The sequence below is a fragment of the Nymphalis io genome, chromosome 28, assembly GCF_905147045.1.
Source record: "Nymphalis io chromosome 28, ilAglIoxx1.1, whole genome shotgun sequence".
In the NCBI taxonomy this organism is placed as follows: Eukaryota; Metazoa; Arthropoda; class Insecta; order Lepidoptera; family Nymphalidae; genus Nymphalis; species Nymphalis io.
Genome location: NC_065915.1, coordinates 3,877,722 through 3,899,767, shown reverse-complemented (window position 1 = coordinate 3,899,767; position 22,046 = coordinate 3,877,722). Strand labels below are relative to the sequence as shown.

General features: G+C 31.7%; 2 protein-coding genes across 6 annotated transcripts in view; one reads left to right on the top strand and one right to left on the bottom strand.

Moving 5' to 3' along the window:
- The window catches only part of LOC126779061 (cullin-1), a 42,165-nt gene extending 34,919 nt beyond the window's left edge, over positions 1 to 7,246 (bottom strand). For 2 of the 5 annotated variants that reach the window (XM_050502859.1, XM_050502863.1), the window contains exons 1-2: positions 7,004 to 7,246; positions 3,885 to 4,107 (exon numbers count right to left, since the gene is read on the bottom strand). In XM_050502859.1, the coding sequence (XP_050358816.1) occupies positions 3,885 to 3,950 (66 nt within the window). In that variant the 5' untranslated portion in view covers positions 3,951 to 4,107; positions 7,004 to 7,246. Of the gene's footprint in view, positions 1 to 3,884; positions 4,108 to 6,456; positions 6,569 to 6,718; positions 6,890 to 7,003 lie in introns of those variants that run through there. The other 3 variants (XM_050502860.1, XM_050502861.1, XM_050502862.1) reach the window with 3 other exon arrangements.
- A 611-nt stretch (positions 7,247 to 7,857) lies between these two features.
- On the top strand, positions 7,858 to 17,783 carry LOC126779137 (LHFPL tetraspan subfamily member 2a protein). Its single transcript, XM_050502994.1, has 5 exons — positions 7,858 to 8,153; positions 9,133 to 9,251; positions 10,207 to 10,317; positions 12,525 to 12,638; positions 16,354 to 17,783. The coding sequence occupies exons 1-5, from the start codon at positions 7,978 to 7,980 to the stop codon at positions 16,494 to 16,496; spliced, it is 663 nt and encodes a 220-aa protein (XP_050358951.1). The 5' UTR covers positions 7,858 to 7,977; the 3' UTR covers positions 16,497 to 17,783.
- The last annotated feature ends 4,263 nt before the right edge of the window (positions 17,784 to 22,046 follow it).

Sequence of the window (22,046 nt, the reverse complement as noted above, 5' to 3'; positions counted from 1 at the left end):
AGCAACGTTTATAAGTAAGGTCATAACGATAAACAATCCTTGAAGATTTACCGTAAACAAGCGTGGTGTGCTTTCTACTTACATTTTTTACGACTACGTGTTATGAATATCGAGCATTTCACCTGACTGTTCAGTCCGTTGCATGTTATTACGTCATATAATCCACAGCAGCAGAGAACGCCTCCCTGTCAAGTTCTCGATCGTATAGACGAGGTTTTTTTTTTATATCATATATAAGGCGTATCGAATTGAGTAATAGTTTCGTTTTAAAACTATATTTTATTTAACGCGTACTTTCTATGCATTTATATTAATTTAAAATGTATTTTTATGTGTTCTATAAATAAGTATTATTAAAGAAAAATGACAATTCGAGAGAAACATAAATAACTGGACTTTATTACTTTATTTTTTCAAAATTTTTTTTTGTTAACAATAAAACTTATACTTTTTTGCGGAAGAAATGCATCTATTCAGGAGAGACTTACATAGAAAAAAATTTAAATCTTACCTGAATGGATAATTAGAGACAAATCGTTATAGCCGTTTTCGGGTTACACATTGTATATACTTAGCAGAAAAAACCAGAGGTTTTAGCAAAAATCGGCTTGCGAGGATTAGTGCAATGAGTCGCCAGTTATGCGACATTTTTTTATACTAATTTATCCGTGGACTTAGACATGATCGTGTATAATAATTAAATATAATTTAATTATTAAATATCATTTATTAAAATCAACGAATCCAAACTCCAGGCTTTTGTATAATATAATATAATCTTCTATTCCGTATACTCCATATTTTTTAATCGGCAAAGTTAAAAACATCTGCGGAACTTTGCCATAGAAACGAATATCAAAATACAATAATTGATTTGACTAATTAATTACTTTGTGCCGGTCTTTCCGGTTGAGTAGCACTCATTCACCAGTTATTCTGCCACCAAACGGTTATACTTTGTGGTCAAAACACGAAACTGCGTATCGGCACGACGCGAACATCGATATAACTGCGATTGCAAAAAGGACAGTGTAATTACAGCCCATTAATATTGGCACTGTGATAAAATCAACCCTTACATCGCCAATGCGCTACCAATTTTAGTAACCAAGATGGAATACTATAATACTGAGCATTGCTGTTTGGACTTAGAATATCTGAGTACTCGGTGATACCTATTCAAAGGCTGGTGGTAGAGCTTTGTGCAAGCTCGTCTGGGTAGGTACCACCCACTCATCAGATATTCTACCGCAAAACAGCAGTATGGTTAACATTTCTTACAATGCTAATGTCTATGGGCGTTGGTGGCCCAAATGCTCGTCCGCCTACCTACACTATAATAAAAAAAAAAAAAAATAGAGAGCGACACAAGTTACTGGGATGCGATTTCGTGCGGCAGAGCGCTACACTGCCACGTTTCGGGCAAACATATTTACGTCGCCAACGAACCAATTCACAAGTTCTTTTAGAGCGACGTGCGAGCTATCATGTCTGCATCGCATGTTTGTGTTTCGGAAGGATACATTGATTTCGCGGAGAAGTAAACATGGTAGCAAGTTTGTTATTACTTCTCGTTTACGATACTTCCTGAACCCGCGGCTTCGGTTGGAATTCGGTTTCGGACGAAAATACTAAACTGAATTTGATGACTGTCAGTTCGGAAAAGTTATGCTCTCTATATCCTCTTTATCCTCTCTAATATTTTGTCGATTACGAACAAACAAATATTTCCTCTTCCTAATATTATTATAAATATAAATTATAAAAAGAAAAATAACATAAATATCATTTTATGTTATTTTTCTTGTTTTTATATATATATATATATATATATTTTGTAAATAATTGGGTATATTTTTAAAATTACTTTAAATACAACTAGTCTAAATTTGCATGCTGTATTACGTGGTATTACGTGTTGATAACCTAATAACCTAACTTTAATGTAGAACATAAAAATACATAAAATTATATTGGTAAGAAATATTTACCATTCCTTATGTTATAGTTGAGTCTATACCTGGCTGGTGATAAAGAAATAAAGGAGTTGTCAAAGAGGTGATGTCTATAATTTACAACACCTTACATCACAATGCACCACTAATCTTGGGAACTGAGATGGTATGTCACTGGCTCGCTCACCCTTCCAACCGGAACACCTAATACTAAGTATTGATATGGCGGTAGAATATCTGATGAGTGGGTGTGGGTGGTCATACCCAAACAGTAGAAAAAAGGTAAGTTATAATTATTCACGGAAAAAATAAATTTGTCACGTTCCGAGTTGCAAAAATTAATAAGAAATAAAAAAAATAATCTAAACCCTTATTTCTAAGACGGCAAAATTTTGAAAAGAGAATAAATAACAAAATTAATTAAGTTTTCTATAGTCAATGATAATGAATATTAAAATATATTAACCGAAGTTTATAAATCAAGTGTTCACTTCAATAAATCAAGAAGAAACCTCTTAAATTATATTGAAATTGGTTATTGTGTTATTAATAGACGAAAAGAAGATTACTCTCAAGCGCCATCTTGAAATTTAAATTAAACTCGATATAGAAGCTTTAGACTTAATTATTGACTAAAAACTATCGTACTGGAAACCGCCTTGGGCGAGATTCAAAGACTGAAAGGTATACGCGACATTTACTATACCCAATAATTATCTTATATACATATATATCTATATAAATCTTCTGTACATGTATATATAAATGGAGTTTAGTGTTGTTTAGTAACATACAGACGGGGTATGTCACTAAACTCAATTTAAACAGCTGTGAAAAAATTCGGTATTTCAATGTATTTTTATGTGCTAAGATTGGACCCTGCAATCAGACGTTAAGTTTTTTTTTATTTCACCCATATGAAGTCGGGACAGACCTATATATATTATGATTAGTAACGAGAAGTGCTGCAAGGAAATGGTCTTGTTCTGCGAAAACGTCATGTCGCAAAAGGAGGCCGCGGAGTGGGAGCGTGAGAACAGTGCTTCCTAACCCGCTTCCCTAAAAGAAGACTGGGGTAAAGGCGTCAGCGCTATGCAAACCTTCTCCTCCCGCCGTAAGTGACGTCGGGGCTAGGGGGTCTCTGTACCGTTCTACCGTAAAAAATATGACCTATGTATATTATATAAATAAAGACCAAACAATTCAATATCATTTTCTTTTATATTTGTCAACCGATTATATATATTTTTTTCGTTAGTAGTTATTGAAATTTTAATGTTATCAAGAAAAAAATAGAAATAAGAAAAGACAAAAAGTTATGTTCGAAACATGAAAATTCATATATTTGCATTTTTCTCAAATTATCACGATTAGGATCGAATTTCGACCACTCGGCGAACACTGGTAACATTTAAAGAATACACGCAACGATATTGCGTGTACAGTAAGTAAGTCGGTTTCCGAAATTTCACGAGTGAGATCCGAAGTGTTGTTACAGAATAGCACAACTAATCGGCATGTGCGAATTCAATTAAAAAATAATAAGAGTATTAAATATATTACATTAATTGTATTATCTACGTGATACAATAAGTTCCGTATTAACACGTACAAACAAGACACGTGTTGAATCGTTTCTTAATCTATAGTATTGTTTTAGCTAATAGCTTTAACATTTCTAATATTAGAAACAATGCGTCATTTATAATCTATGTATGTATATTTAATATTTGGTTTCATATTCTCCATCTCTCCATGCGATCGTTATATAAAGTTATCCAAATTCGATTTTCAAATTACCTAAATAACATTTTTGTTTATTTTTTTCTTCTAGGATTAAACAAGGGTGCGACCGTTTATAACGCAAAGGTATCGACACCGTGCAGCCTCATAGCGGTATATATATGTACTTAATAAAAAAGGTCTTACCTGATCTAAGTCAATCTGTCGCAATGGAAGCTGCGGTCTTGCGTTGTTTGAACTCATCGAACTCATCTTATCGTCATATATGAATTGCACTAAAGCTGAACACGATTCATACAATAAAAAAAATAATAAAAATACTATGTCACTTCGAGATCACAGATAATGTTATTTACAATAACATAATTTTTTAGCGTCAGCTTTTATTTTTCGGCACAACGGTTTTTTCCTGAAACAAAAAAAAAAATTATTATAGCAACTCTTGTTTCCGACTTATTATTTTTATGGACTGAAATAAGGATTATTGATAGTTAGAAAAAGGAAAAATTAAAGCCTAAAATGCATATCATATATATGTATATATAGAATCTATTTATATTTTATGCATAATGTGACTAAAAGCTGAGCATAATATTACCATTCTACCTTTCTACCAACCACTGAGACTTGCTATTACATATTAAGGTATATATACCTTTCTCACATGTAGAATTAATAGTATTTTGAATTTTATAGATTCTTGTCTATATTTAGAGCTGTCAAAATAGTTAAAAGTACACACATATGTTTGTATCCAATTGACGCCATTTTGAATACGCACTGTAACATTTAGTCATTAAAATTGTATTTTGATTAAATATTTATCAAAGCTTTAAACATGTATAATTAAATAAAACAGTTTTTATTTTTATTTTAAAACTATATCAAAAAGTTTAAATTAATAAATAAATGTATTTATGTCATTTTTTAGAAGGTTTTAAATTCCAATGATTGTAGTTTGCATAGGTTAAATCATGCTAGCTGGATTGAAACAGCTTCCTCTTATCCTACATTGAAATTTTTACATGTTGGTTTGGTTTCAATGACAAAACATTTTTATTGTATAAATGACCGGACAGCTTTAGAGTCTAGATTACAGAACGAACTCATGATTGGTCAAAGGCATAGACAAGAAATGTTTTTTTACAATGTTTGTTCAATGTTAAATTGCAAATACATTATCAAAATTTAAAAATGAATTATAATTAACATTTATTATAAAATAAAATAAATAACAAGTTAATGAAAGATGTATTTGTTGTGTATATGTAATTGCATACATATATTATAGCAAATGTGTGTTGCTTGCTTGTGAAAGTAACGAATCAGTTTTAATTTACTAACAGGAAAAACATTACAATAACTTAATAATTTTTATTAATATATAAAATATATAGATATTTATATATATATAAAAAGGCTATTAATATTTTTATAGTTTAATATAATATCCATGGATTTTGTTTTTAGAAGGATTTTTATATCTGGCAACTATTGTGTATTCTAAATATTACTATTGAAATTGGAAATGTAGACAAAGAATATTGTTCCAAGTTTTACGAAAAGCTATTTAGATATGAGGATAACTTACTACGTTATTACTGTTTAAATTATCGGACCTGATAGCCCAATGGTCAGAGCACCAGGCTCTTAACCATGGATTGTGGGTTCAAACCTCATGTGTTTAAAATTCATCTCGTGTCCACCAATTTACATTGGATCAGTATGGTGTAATATGCTCTAAACCTTATCCGAAAAGGAGAGAAGGTCTTAGCCCAGCAGTGGGATATATACAGGTGTTACTTATTTAATAGTATAAATTACAGTATAAATGTATAAATTATGAAAGATATGATATAAATTTATTCTCATGTTGTCATTTTCGGTCGATGTCATGACAACCTTATATACAACAATTTGTATTTTCTATTTAAATTTCAAGTATTGAGTCAAGTTTTGATATTTGTAATTTTTTTTTGTTTCGTGTGTTTTATAAATTTTAAATGGACACACAATCAATTGAGCTGACATTTTGCATATTAGATTTTATTTACAGATAATATAAGAATGCTCATTTTAAAAAAAATATATATTAATACCTTATTATTTTATTATTATTATTATATTATTATTAAGACATAGTATAATGTCTTTTATATATTCATTGATATTTACATAATCTAATGTATGCAAATCTGACAAAGAATCTTTTATCATTGTTGCAACAAGCTACATTGTTGCAACAGCTACTGTTGACAATAAAATTATTTTCTATGAAATTAATAGCTTGCAAATGTACCACAACTGAGCTCATGGCTTTTAGAGGATGAGATTTGGAGCTATTTCTATCACAGTACTCCAAATTGGGTTGGTAGATAAGAAAAAAAATGTCCAAAATAACAATTAAGATAATAAGATTTGATTTTGATTTAAGACCATAATATAACACAAATTAAGAGCAAGCAAAAGTCTGTTTATTGATATGTAATAACTTAAAGTAAGAGTTATTAAATATAAGTTATAAAAAATAAATAGGTACTTCAACTTTGAAATTCTTAAGGTTTTTTTTAAACAACATATGTTGATGCCTTTGTCCTCTATAAATGTGAGTATAAATTAAAAAAAAACAACATGTTATATAAAATTACCTATTGTTTTATACATAACTATGATTACACAAGTTCAAAATGAGAACATGTCAAGATTTAAATCTAAGCTAACTGCATTTCAAGTTCTAACAAAAACAGTAAAAACTCACCAAACAACAGTTAAAGACCTACTCAACCATAAACTATGTCCTATTAACATATACACAGAGACAGTTGTTGTGAAGAAGCAAAAATGCCCAACGAAATTCAACTTTCTACCCACATTTTAAGAAAAAAAGAACATATTAGCGGGAAACTTTATATGGTATCTACGATGATTACGAAGAGGGAAAAGTAAAAGTATAAAACATCTGACAAAGGAATCGAGATTTTGCAATCAACAAGGGCAAACTAAATCGTGTTTTTTTTTACTTCCTTACGCATCTGTGACGATTCTGCAGTTCTCCCTTTAAGAAATCACTGTCATGGCACCGTTTATTCATTAAATACTTTTCTTTATAATAAAATAACGATTTTATAAAAATTGAAATGTTATTTTACACTGATTCATTACTCGACGAAGTTTTAACTTTAGCTGTACACCTGAATTTACCTGTCAATTGACAGTTTTATTATACTACCAAGTGAAGTAGGTCTCTCAAGCCGTCAATAATGTAAAATTGAGGTTAACTCTAAATTTAGTTTCATTATACTTACGTAGTGATCACCCGTTTTACACTGTCATCGACCACATTTTAGTTTGAGATCTAGCACTTCACGAATTAATTACTGTTATAATTCACTTCATTTACTTTTATGCAAGTTTTTGTTGATTAGTACATTTCATTGCTGTGAAATCTAGTTTATATAGGCCCTGTTTCTAAAAACTATTTCACGCAGTCAAATCACATCAAATGAAAAGAAATATAAGAAAGAGTAGGAGCATGCTACAGTGTGAGAAAACGATATTGATTACTGTTTGTTGACGCTAGGTGACGCTCAAAGATATATTTTAAGGTGCGTTCAATTTAAAAAGCTTTTTACTTGTTAGAGACAATACAACTAAATTCATGAAAATGTGATATCCATTTTAGAAATAAAATGCGAATCTATTTATTTATAACTGCCAGAGATTGTCATAATGTAAAATTAAAGAAATAAACTTATTGAACTAATCTATTATATTAGTATATATATTATACATTATTATATATATGTTATAAATTATTTCATCTTTTTTAATTAAAATAAAAGCTTTTAAAAAAATTATATAAAAATTTTAACTTATTAAATTAAATATAACTATTAAATTATTTTCATAAAAATACCTAAATTAATAATATTTTACAACGCTTCATGGATATCAATCAGATTTAATATTGATACAAGGCCTAATTATGCCATATTTATAAATTTATTGAAGTTAACGAAATTTCCATATTTTGTTGCTAAAATATGTTAGGTATTATTACCTACCTTAAGTTCCTTATTTTTATCTTCTGTAATTTATACACGACAGTCACTTTGACATTGACAATTGATAGTATTGTGACAATGACATTAGCGATCAACAAGACCACAACTTGTATATTTAGTATTTACTAATGTATTCATAGACTCAAAAATTACCATAACTGGCTAAAACTGGTGCTAATATCTTCTAAACAACAATCGTAACAAGCTTTTGTACGATGTGCTACGTAATTATTACTGGGCGTAGTCTTGCGTGGTTGCTTTTGAGCTTAGTAGCGTTCATGCTAATTTTAACCGGTATTATGACGCCCAAATGGCTTTTAGGTCAGCCTGTTGTATTGAACGAGAACAATACAACAAAGTTTTATGTACCCAGCGTAGGAATATATAATCGGTTTGTATTATTTATATAAAAAAAATATATAAATGTTTCAATATTAATACTTTATCGTGTTCTCCAAAAAATACTTAAATCCTTAACACACTTGATTACTCACATAGACATACTGACCCAGAGTGATTTTTTCCTATAAAATTCTATATTTTCATTTGTAATATGATATATATTTTTTAATTGTGATAATTCAACAAAGCAAGGACTGAATATATAAATTAGTTATTGTTATACCTTACCATTACCAGGTTATAAAAATATCTCTAATAAAGATAATATTGATACTTATGTACTTTATTTTCCAAGAAAATTAATTTTACATGAAGTTTAAGACAATAATAAGAATATCATATGTCATTAAAATATATTAAATGTATTTCACATATTATAAAGACAGAGAATAATTTACTGGTGGTAGAGCTTTGTGTAAGCTCATTTGGGCACCCACTCATCAGATATTCTACCGCAAAACAGCAGTACTTGGTATTGTTGTGTTCTGGTTTGAAGGGTGAGTGAGCTAGTGTAATTACAGGCACAAGGGACATAACATTGTAGTTCCCAAGGTTGGTGGTGCATTGATGGAGTAACAATGGTTAACTTGTGCCTGTAATTACACTGACTTAAGGGACATAACATCTTAGTTCCCAAGATGCCTATTTATGTATGTAAATATATATATATAGTGTGTTAAGATCCAGGCAAGCAATAATCAGCTGTATGTTCTTAGTTTTCATTACAATTAATCTCCAAAGCGATGAAGAAAAACATTGCATGTGAATGAGAAAATTCGTCCAATGCATGATATATTTATTATTATATTATATTAACTTGCAGTAAAGGAGTGTGGACTATCAACTAAGCTCTAAACCGTTTCTTTGCAGGATAGAAGGCTTTTGTTCAGCTGTGGGGCATGAACCTCTTTCTTTTATTCATATGCATTACTTCCCATTTACAAATCTTAATGTGGTATTATTTTCAGATGTATTCGTATGCGACATGACCGTTACAACTGTGCTCCATTCTCTCTTTATGGTTTGGCTACTGATTCTTCTGTGTATCCTAAACCATGGAAGGCTGCACTGTTCTTCTTATCCCTTTGTAAGTATTTCTGATTGAAATATAAATAAATATCAAATAGATATTTTCATAGAATTTATACTTTTATTCTCTTTGGTCTTGCCGTTACCTTATAAGGCTTTAGAACTCAAGGTTGTAGGATATAGCCTGGATTGGTCTGTTAAAAAGTTATTGGATTTTTCTGTCTAGAAATTGTCAGCCCGGAGTCAAGTGATTGGCAATGATAACACTCCTGTGGCCCTGAAAGCGCATAAAACAGTTTGTCTCGATTTCACTGAAATTGCAACGATGCTTACACACACAAATGTGCACAATAATTAGTAGCTGATTTACATATTTTTCAAGTATAGGCTATTAAGTTTTTGCCTCCTTATTTGGATTCCATAAAAAATAGCTTGTATAGGTATAGGTCTCATGTACAGTGAAATTATGGGGGAAAAATCATTGGTAACCTTTTAAGACTTTTTTTATGGTCACGCAGCCTCAATTGTAACAAACATAAAAAAAATGGCTTCTAAGTTATAATAATAATAATATCCTGGGACATTTTTCACACACGGCTATTTGATCCCAAATTAAGCTTGTACAAAGCTTGTGCTATGGAAACCAGACAACTGATATACTACATATACTACTTTTCTTTTGTAAATACATACTTATATAGATAATTACACCCAGACTCAGGACAAACAGACATGTTCATGCACACAAATGTCTGTCCCGGGTGGGAATCGAACCCAACCTTCGACGTGAAAGGCAAGTATCTACGAACCACGCCAACCGGCTCGTCAAATCACCACCAACCACGTTAGCCGCCCCTCGAATTTGCCGCCCTAGGCTGAAGCTTACTCAGCCTGCTGGTAAATCTACCCCTGACAATATTCCCTTCCCAGTTGGCTAGTCTTCTGTGATATCGTCATCGGTTTTCTCTAAACATCAATAAGAAATGCTGTAAATTATTTCTTTTTCTTTCAAGGTGCCGCAATACAGTTTTCAACGGTCTTAGCTGGTGTATTGGCGTGTTGTGTGCAATCGGTGTTTAAGAAGAGCGTGATATCTCTAGCGGGAGCTACCCAAGCTTTAGGAGGTGAAATTTTTTTACTAATAATTTCATATATATTATTTACTATTTATTATATATATTATATGATGTTTATCCAGTTAATACGATACATATAATGTAGCAGCATATTTATACAGCTGTTGCTTTTTTTATAAAATAGCTAGGTACCACACGATGGTAAGTGATCTCCACCGCCCATACACATTGGCGAATTACTATTAACCATCCCATGCATAATTACAGAGAATTGTTTGGCAGGAGAATGTGATGAATGGGTGGTACCTACCCAAACGGGATTACACAAAGCCATACCTCCAAGTAGAGAGCTCAATATGAAATTGTTAGTGGAAGTTGATCAAATCGAATAATCTGTCATCAACGCATTCCAAACCAAAATTATTTCAGTACAGATGTCTATGACCGAATTCTAATGTTTAAGACATTTTTTTCCTAAAAAAAGAACAAATTCCACTTAAACTTAGGAAATAACATTAAATATATAGTACTATACCATAACTTATACGTCTACATTTTGTGCCAGTAAATAACTTTTTAATCTTTTTTTAAATATATTAATTGAATTTGCATTTATAACATCTTTTGGTAATGCGTTGTAAAGCTGTGCTCCTTCAAATAATATAGTTTTTGTGCCATATTTAGTTCGGAATTTTGGTAATTCGATTTTATGTCGGTTTCGAGTTCGAGTTAGGTGAGAATGGGTTTAAGATGTTGAATGTAATTTGTGAATGTATGGTGTTTGTAACTATTTTACGAATTATTATTTATAAATTTGTTTTATTGATAAGATTTTTGTTGTGCTATAGATATTTTTCGTAGGAGTGCGATAGTTTATATTATACAGGACTTTTAGCAGTTTATTTTGGGATATTTGGAGATTTTTTATGTGTATTTCAGCGGCACCACCCCAGATTTCAATAAGGTATTCTAAAATCGGTTTTACCATAGTATTGTAGATAATAGGTCGTACTTTAGGTGGAATACAACGCGCTGATCTTCTAAGAGCACCGGTAAGTGAAGCTATTTTTTGGTTTATTGAGTCTATATGAGGACGCCAAGTCAAATATTTATCTAAAAATAATCCTAAGTATTTTTCAGCGTCGGCTTGTTAAATCACCTCGTCATTAAGTATTAAATCGCTATAGTGTTGTATAAATTTATTTTTCGCACAGAAAATCATGTAAAAAGTTTTTGAAACATTTATTGTCAGTAAATTGTATTCAAGCCATTCATTTAATATGTTTAAGTCTCTTTGTGCTGCTTCTATTAGAGTTTGAATGGATTTGCCAAAATAAAATACACTTCACTGGATAGTGAGAGATGACTAATACCATTTATATACATTATAAAAAGCAAAGGCCCGAGTATGGATCCTTGCGGTATTCCACATGTGATTCGTGCTGGACCACTTTGAAAGTTACCAATCTTTACTATTTGTTGCCGATTTGTTAGGTAGGAAGCTATTAATTCATAAAATTCCGTTTATTCCATTTTATTTTTATTTTTTAAAATAATAAAGTATACGAAACTATGTTGAATGCTTTTTTTTAGATCAATAAATATATCTAATGCAAGATTTTTATTATCAATATTCGTTTTAATTTTAGTTACTAGGTCTATTGTGGCAGAATGTGTTCCGGATTTGGGACGAAAACCATACTGTTTTTTTCTATAAAGGAAGTTTATTTCATGTAGGTATTGATTTAATCGTGTATGTATAATTTTTTCAAATATTTTTGATAACACTGGCAGCACGGAAATAGGTAGGTAGTTCCAAGGATCGGCTTTGGTGCCTGATTTATGTATCGGTATTACTCTAGCAGTTTTAAGACTGGAAAGTATCAATCACTAATTGTCTGATTGATGCAACGGCTCAATTCTTTACTTATAAGATTTTTCATTTATTTAATTGACTTAACTGATATTCCATCTATACCAGTACTTACATTGCTGTCTAAATTTACAGTACTGTACAGACTTGAAGTTTGCTAAGTGTACGATGACTTGAAGTTTGGTGAGTGATTATGGGGTGTTGTGATATTTAGACGGTAAAATAATTATTAAAACTCTGAGCGATAATACCGTCTTTGCGCACAATTTTTTCTTATAACTTTTTTTTTGATACTCTGCTCTGATCTGTACTTTATATTACGTGCCATAAAGTTTTCAATTCAAACTTTGCTTAATAAGGATTTATTTATATTAATTTTCAGGTTTCTTCGGAGTCCTCGGGCTACTCCTTTACCCGTGGGGTTGGGGCGCGTCCCGTGTTAAGCGTCTCTGTGGTGACTACTCTGAGCCGTATATACCAGGAGAATGTTCGATCGGTAATACTATGTAGACACACACACACACACACACACACACACACACACACACACACACACACACACACACACACACACACACACATATATATATATATATATATATGTCTACAATATATATATAATATTTGTTTTTTTTTTCATATAATAATAATAATATCTAATAATATCCTGGGACATTATTCACACACGGCCATCTGATCCCAAATAAAAAAATAAGCTTTTACAAAGCTTGTGCTATGGAAACCGGACAATTGATATACTACATATACTACTTTTCTTTTATAAATACATACTTATATATATAATTACACCCAGACTCAGGACAAACAGACATGTTCATGCACACAAATGTCTGTCCTGGGTGGGCATGGGTAATATCGCTTTGAAGCGATATCGGATATCGTATCTAGATATTGTATCGAGTCTATGGTACTCGGAAATCGAATCAGTACCAGATGATATCAGATAAATATTAATAAATATTTGCGTTTATCGCATGTATTATAGATTGGTTAATTTTTTTTTATTGATTATAACATGTTTAAATAAGTTAATATTTGTTTATTAATAGATATGTTGCAGTTCCGAATTTGAAAATCAGTGAAATGAACTTTCCTTCATACTTTTTTCAGGCTTATGACTGACTGCGTAATAGCGATGATTTTCTGTAATGCCGGCGTATTTAAAAGTTCATTTGTTCGTATATACATATCTTTTAACTGTTGTCGAAAGTGTAATAACTCGTATTTCTTTTGATCTAGTTTGACTTTTAAAAATATCTGTAAAATGCCTGAAGAGCCCTTGTCTTTTTGCCTACAGTTGAATTTATCGAAAATTACGCTCGTATTGGGACGAGACAATTCTTCATTGTATTTAACACAAACATTAATCTAACTAAAATCATTCTTTAAAATTACATTTAATGAATATTAACACTTGCCCTAAATACCTCATTTCCTTGAAATGTTCAATACAATATGTGCATTATTTTACACACATCATAAATTATTATATACATCTACCTAAACAAGAAAAAATACATGAGTTACGAAAATACCTAAAATTTAGAAAAAAAAGCGAGTTATTAAATTACAAAGCTAACAACGCGACCGCGAAAACATAAAACGAAAATAAAATAGATCATAAAAATAATAGCAATTTCTAAAATGACACCCAACGTCAAACAACCGATACCAGTAAGAGTAAAAATATCATAATATCCTTAACGGTTAAAATATCTAGATATCCGTGGACAGAGAAACTAAACTTTGTTTCTCTGTCTACGTAGATATCGAATATCCGATATTTTAAAAAATATCAACAGATAACCTAAACGTGAGGCGTATTTATGAATCGTTCTGAAACCGATTATATTTTTATTAAATCAAATATAATATAGAAATGTGTAATTATTAAATATTAGACTTGCGCAAACTATATCATTAAGAAGAAAAAAGAGATATCACATATATCACTCTTTTATATCTCGCTCAGAGCCAGAACAGGACGAAGTAAACAAATGTAAGAAGCTATTTGTTATTGAGCTAGGTTACCAGACGTCACATAATAAAAAACCATATTACAAATATACTCAAAAATAGCTGTGACGCAATTATTGTACTATAATTTCCAAACTTTTTAATTTAAATAAGACAATTATGTGTACCAACATTTTTCGGTGAGATTTTAAAAATACTTCTTGTATTATAAGTTCGGCGGCTCGACTACTGCGATTATTAGATACTAAAAGATTAATTCTAGTTAGTAACAGCCTGTAAATGTCCCACTGCTGGGCTAAGGCCTCCTCTCCTTTTTTTGAGCAGGTTTGGAGCTTATTCCACCACGCTGCTCCAATGCGGGTTGGTGGAATACACATGTGGCAGAATTTCGATGAAATTAGACACATGCAGGTTTCCTCACGATGTTTTCCTTCACCGAAAAGCACGAGATGAATTATAAACAGAAATTAAGCACATGAAAATTCAGAGGTGCTTGCCCGGGTTTGAACCCACGTTCATCGGTTAAGATTCCCGCGTTCTTACCACTGGGCCATCTCGACTATAAGTCGAGATTAATTCTAATAAAAACTTATTTAAAAAATATAAAAAACTTTAATATTTATACTTCAATATGAACTATCGATATGTCGTTCAAAAATATTACATAATTATAATAAATATAAATAACATAATAATAATAAATTGTACTAAATATAGTTATTTCTAAATAATAAGTTCGATATATCGATATTTCACTAACAATCCTACTCGCGTTCGCGCCAACTCGTTTGACAGTTGATATTTACAAATTAACAACGATATTCGATATCGGATATACTGTATGCAGAGTATAAAAGACCGATATCAGTGAATATCCAAATATTATAAATACTGTGCGTGCGCTTCGATGTCTAGATATTAGACTTAGTACCATAACAATACCGTATACAGATTATAAAGAAACGATATCAGTGGATATCCGAATATTATAAATACTGTGCGCTCCGATATACAGATATTGTATCTATATACGATTTGTATCACCCATGCCTAGTCCTGGGTGGGAATCGAAGCCACAACCTTCGGCGTGAAAGGCAAGTATCTACCAACCACGTCAACCGGCTCGTCAAGTTATAATCGTCTGTTTTTGTTTAAATGTCATAAGAGCTTAGGGAAATACAAATGAGGGGTTAGAAAAGTGTTCCAAATAACTTACTCCTAAATCGGTTTCCACGTTATTAAAGTTTGACAATACTATTCGTAGAATGGTATTAAAAATGGCGGTTCATAATTTTTTTTTTTAATATATAAGCTAGCGTTTGACTGTTATCACACCTGATGGAAAGTGATGATACAGTCTAAGATGGAGCGCGCTTGCCTAGAAGATGCCTATTCACTCTAGACTTGAAGGAAAAACGGAGGTCGTGAGGGTATAATTTGTTGTGTATGAATAGTGTAACAATGAAAAGAGATAGACTGTAAACTAATAACTTTAACCTTTAAACATTAGAGTTACTAGTTTAGTATTAAGTATCTTTACCGCGTCACGTGGGTCGTCGTCATATTTGTGAGGGTGTGGTAAATGGTCACAATTGCCCATAGATATTGGCGCTTAAGAAATCTTAATCATTCCTTACGTCGCCAATTCGCCACCAACCTTGGGAACAGGAATACTAAGTATTGCTATTAATCAGTAAAATATCTGATGAGTGGATGGTAGCTACCAATTTTTTTTTAACGCTGGAAAAACCCATTGGTGTATGTGGGGCTCGCCGGTGTCCAAGACGCCGAGTGCGCCCCGAACATCGGAATACCCACTAAAAAGCCAGCTGTACCCTTTCCGTCTTAACGAGGAGTTCGCACGGTTCCACGGGTTCGCTTTCGCATGCTACCGTGACGCTCTGACGGCCGGCCCGCCTATGCGGGCCTCCATTCTCTAAGGAGGGTTCCCAGGGTACTGTAAACCCCCCTATGGTAGCTACCCAATGTAACCACCAAGTTAACCATTATTGTTAAAATCCTTTGAAATATCAATTTCTACCAAATTCAAGTGTGAGAACAACATTTTAAAAATCAAACACAATATTATTATAATAATTTGTCACGTTCTAAAAATCAGAAAATAAAATAAAAACTACTGATAACGACAGACTCCTAAAAGCGTCAAGCAAAACAAATCACTCATAGATAAATTTTCCGTTTATTTGTTACAGGATGGGCCCTCTTCGTGACTGCTATAGGTGTAGCTCAAGTTTTCCTAGCCAGTGCCTTATCCAAGACCGCTGATAAAGCTGCCAACTCAGACAAAGTCCAGTTCCAGATGGATGAAGGGAAACAGCTGATATGTCTCGTTTGATAAGACCTAATAACTATTTTCTATTACATAAAGCAACTCTGTAACAAACTCGAAACTCACCGAACACGACCGTAAAATGTCAATAAGTGATATGCAATAATGACTATGAAAGTATTTTTAAAGGATATACGGATTAAAGTATATTTAAAGGATATACGGATTAAAATAGCGTAGCACTGTAAGCTGTGTTTCAACATTTCAAAAGTGAGTTACGACCATTTCTTACAGACTGGAATTGCTGGTTGTATATTTGTATTCGAATATTAGTATAACAGTTCTCGAAACTTCCACATAAGATTATGCTTTGTATGGGATAAAAATAACTTCTTGACTAATTTATTATTAATAAATTCAGAAAGGAAATACTTTTTATCGGTATATATAGTTTGATAAAAAAAATACTAACTCGAACGCAAAAGCACATATTTATGTAATGTAACGAACATCCAAAATATGTATTTAATTTATTCAATTATATACCTATTATGATTAAAGAAGTCGAATGAGTATCACGTGACCGCTTGCAATAAATCTTATGGATTCGGCCCGGACTTAGAGATCCAAGGTCCTTGGACACTTTGACATTTAAGCTAACCCATTCCGAAGTGGTTAGAGTGAAGTTATGTTATTTTTGGCTGGCAGAGCCCCTAGGCCGGCATTGTAAGCCTAGGAATAAATCCGCGTAGGGTCCTTTCCATCCGTATTGTCGTACATCCTTAAGGGTACTATGTAAGACCTATTTTTACTAGTCTCGAGCTTATACTGAAATCTCCGGAACTAAATATCCTATGCAATATTAAAAACTCTACGCACATCCGTCCCATATAACTCAAGTTTTAGTTTACATACAGATTGGCAAGAAACATTTAATTACATATAATGTTGCGGGTATTAAAATGCCATAAATTTTAATAATTTATCGTTTTTTTTTAATATATGCTATACAAACTTCCCGTCCAGACTTTGTACGTATGTAAAAATATCCTGGAACATGACCTCAATGACACCTACCGGGTTGAATCTGTACCCCCTCCCAAACACGCACAATTTTTTTCATCAAAACAGTCCGGATGTTTAGGAGTTTAGTGCATACATACCTAAAGAATATTTATATATTATTATATTATATAAGGTTGATAACGACAAAGAATGGTGCATAATATATATTTGAAATTGTAAGTAATCTCAATTTTATAGACTGAAAAATGGCTTCCATTTTTTTTTAATTTGATTCGTATCTTATATTTTATAGTCACAGATATCAAAGAAATAGATTTTTTTTTTATTTGTAATACTCACATAATATTTAAGATTATATTTTAATAAATAAGACTTTATATAATATTATTATATTGTGAAGATGAATTGTATAAGATAGTATTTGCCATAATTTTTTTATTGTATTTTTGTCTATGCCATAGATGAAAATGTTTGGCTTTAATTGTTTAAAAAAAGAACAGTATTATTTTTTATTTCGTTCCTTTGAAATTCTTATGATTGGTTGTATTTTAGTTTTTATTAAGAAAAAAAAAATCTGAATTAATTTTGATTCTTATGGCATTGTAGTTTAAAAAATATATTTAAGTTGATTATGCAAAAGTGGTATTATACATAAAGGGGAAAATACCGTTAATAATTTTATAAAAAAATAATCCTTAATCTATTAAAATTATAAAAAAACACTCAATACGGATAAAACCACTTTTGTATAAAAAAAATCATATACTGCCTTATGATACTTGTAAACTAGGCTAAGTTTTAACCACTACTAAACTATTTTTATATTATATACAAACAATTTATATTATTAATAATTTAATAGTTATTTTTTTTAATTAATATAATGCAAAATAATCCATTCACATAACAAAATAGAATATATAAAATGTTATTAAACATTTGAAAATTAATCACAAAAAAAAATTGCGTTTTAGACTTGTTGCTTTCTTTTTATTAAAAAAATAATGTCAATAATATTTTATAATCTGTGCTCAATAGTAGTTGTAAGAATAATGGATGACTTAACTCTCCAGGTATATTGGCGATGTAAGGGGTGGTTAACATTGGCCTCTTCGGTTTCATCGCCAACTGTCCGTGACATATATATATTTGCTAGTAAATCTACTTGACTATAACTCCTTTATGTTTTATGTAAAAGCTTTAGCCATTCGGACGGCTTCGAAAATGTTATTTAATGTAAAAAATAATAAATTCACCAATCAAACGTTAATAAAAATAAATTTCTGAAACTTTAATTGGCTATTAGTATATTCGTAAACTTGTACGTTTCTTTTACTATATAAAAATAATGAATGATTAATGTCATTATCAAATGCATTCTTTGTTTATTATAAAAAATATCAATGAACACATTCGAAAATTGAAAGTTAAATTATGGACAGTTTCTGAAATGAGGAAACAAAGTGAGACTAAATTCTGAACGCTCATTGGTCGCCATTTGCCAACGATTACCAATCAGATTAAAGTTGATTTATACGACTTGTCAGCGTTTTAAAAACATGAGTCCAGTCAATTAAAATATTTATTATCTTGAAACCGGTTTTAAATGTTACCATTTATTCAAGAACGCAATGATATCTGTCAAAAACGGTTTGATAACATATTTAATTGAACAAATATAATAAATGATAATCATTTATTCTCATAAAAGCATTTATTTTACAAAAAATATACATGTTCTTAATATTACGATAGAAATAAGAATACTTTTATAATAATTATATTGTCTGTATTTTAAGACATTCTTATTAAACAAATTATACAATTTAAAATGCGTTTTATTACAATAATGTAAGATATATACTATAAGTGGACGCTACATGCGTTGACAAACTGGCCCCGTCACATGTCATCCTCGTATCGCCGCGGATAAACGTTGCATATATTCATCTCTTATTTCAAATTTGTACGGTAGCTATTTTTTATTTGTGGAGTATTTGAAATTAGAATGGGTCTTAAGCAAAAACAACAAGGCACCTGATGATGATAGTGTTACAGCTGAAGGCGGGTGGAACACCGATCCTCAATGCTCTTCAGAGGCAATTCAACTCCGTAATAGCCAAAGGTCAAACGACAAAGGCATGGCACAGAGGTGTAGTGGAGCTTTTCTTCAAAAAGGGTGATAAAACCGTTTTGAAGAACTGCAGACCCATTTCACTGCTGAGTCATGCTTACATTAAGTTGTTTTCGAGAGTCATTACGAATTGTCTCGAGCGAAGGCTTGACGACTTCCAGCTACCCGAACAAGCTGGTTTCCGAAAAGGTTTTAGAAACATAGACTACATACATACGTTGCGGCAAGTTACACAGAAAACCGAGGAATATAACCAGCTACTTTGGTTAGCGATTATGGACTATGAGAAAGCTTTTGATTCAATCAAAACCTGGGCCGTGCTGAAGTCCCTTAAAAGGTGCCAAATAGCTTACCGGTATATCGAGGTATTAAAGCGCGTAAGAGATCACCATGTCGATCCGACTCGCACTCAAAGTTGAACTATGTTTGCCTAGGTCAGACCATCCAACTAGGTAGGGCCAACTTTGAGAAAGAGGGCATTCGTCGAATCGGCTGGGCAGCGTTCGGGACGCTACGCGATATCTTCTCGTCCCAAATACCGCATAGCACCTCAAATCGTAAGTCTTCGACCAGTGTGTGTTGCCAGTGATAACTTACGGATCAGAAACGTGGTCGCTCAATATGGGCCTCATATATAATAAGAAGGCTCAAGGTCACTCAAAGAGCAATGAAAAGGGAGTTTTTCTGCGAGATCAAATCAGAAATGTTGAAATCCGCAGGCGAACCAAGATATCCGACATAGCCCGAAGAATTGCTAAATTGAAGTGGGAGTGGGCGGGGCACATAGCTCGCAAAACTAACGGTCGCTGGGGCGAAAGGTTCTCGAGTGGTGACCACGAAACGGAAGACGTAGCATGGGCAGGCGATAAGGTGGATCGACGACAAAAGAAGAGTCGCGGGAAGCCGTTGGATGCGGGCAGTGCAAGACCGGTCATGTTGGCCGTAGGATTTCCATGTTGGAAATCCTTGGGGGACAGTCGTCAGGGGACGTCTTCCGGCTGATATGATGATGATGATGTATTTAAGGCATTTATGTAAAGAATTCTCATATAAAAATATTTTGATAGATATAAGAATATCAATTATAGCTCTAGTACTAATATAGTACGAAATCCTTTACCCATATGTCGGTTAAATATGTTTTCTAAATTCTCCGAAATCTCCTAAACATAGGCCTAGCATTAAGGACTGTTACTTAATAAATTTTGACAGGACTCTGGCTCACTCACCCTTCAAACCGGAACACAACAATACTAAGTATAGCTGTTTGGCGGTTAAATATCTGATGAGTGGCTGGTACCTACAAAATTATGTTAAAAGCAAACCGAAGACACGGGTGCAAAATTTCTATAAAGAATTTTAATTCGCAACAAAAAGAATTACTACCTTTATTTTATACATACTCTTATATATAGGTTGAATATATAACCGACTTCAACATCGGAGTTCAAATTAATTTTAAATTACCTCATATTTTCAAACGAACAATTGGGGTTTAAAATCAAAGAACACTATCGTCACGACGATATTCTTTGATTGTATCGTGACATCTGTAATATTACTCACAATTTCATCCAATTAATGTATCCATTATCCGTTTCTTATTAAATAATAAAGATATATAATTTATACCGTCATAATAATTCTACAAGAAACGCAACGTAATAGAATTACCAGTTCTGTCCTATAATTGATGTAAAACAGAACTACTTAAAAGGAATGAAATTGGATTGGGGGTTGCATAATTAATTGACAAGTCGCCATATTTGATTATCTACGGCGGACATTTTGTTTTCTTTTTTTTTATTTAGTCAAATTGTATGTTAGGGACTCATTCGACAGATAAACTAGTTCCCAGTGTATTAAATTGATTATATAAACGGTTTATGTTAGTCTTTTATTATTGTACCAACTTACTTTTACTTAAGCTTGAATGGAACATAATATAATGTATTTTTTTTATTCTTTACATTGTATAATATAATGTAAAAGTAATCAAAGAAACTGAAGTTATGTACGGTCAAGGTAGACGCAAGTTATTTTATTATTTATTTACAAAACATTGTTTTTAATCTGTGTAAAATTCGATATATCACAGTATTTGAATACTATAGAAATATTAACTAGTCTTACACTTAATCAAATCTAATAGTTCAAAAAAGGAGCAGGTTGTCAATTCGATCGAATTTTTAAACTCAAAACTCCATCGTTTATAAACCGATTTTTAAAAATTATTCTTTTATTTGAAAGAATATAATTGCAGATTGGATACTATTGTTATCAAGTTCTGATAATGAATTCTAAGAAAAATTAAGTAACTTCGTCTTCGACGAGTAAACTTGTCAAATATTATAGATATGTCTACAATATACGTATTTATTCACAATATTTTCATCAACGATATTGGGATTGTCATTAACAAGTCAAGCATTTGTATTTAGAAAGTATTAATTAGT

What these genes read in the sequence shown, in the direction of transcription:
- LOC126779137 (XM_050502994.1), top strand. Translation starts at nt 7,978, where the DNA reads ATGTGCTACGTAATTATTACTGGGCGTAGTCTTGCGTGGTTGCTTTTG. An exon ending in ACTGTTCTTCTTATCCCTTT is followed by an intron (nt 9,252 to 10,206) that starts GTAAGTATTTCT and finishes TTTTCTTTCAAG; the next exon opens with GTGCCGCAATACAGTTTTCA. An exon ending in ACCAGGAGAATGTTCGATCG is followed by an intron (nt 12,639 to 16,353) that starts GTAATACTATGT and finishes TATTTGTTACAG; the next exon opens with GATGGGCCCTCTTCGTGACT.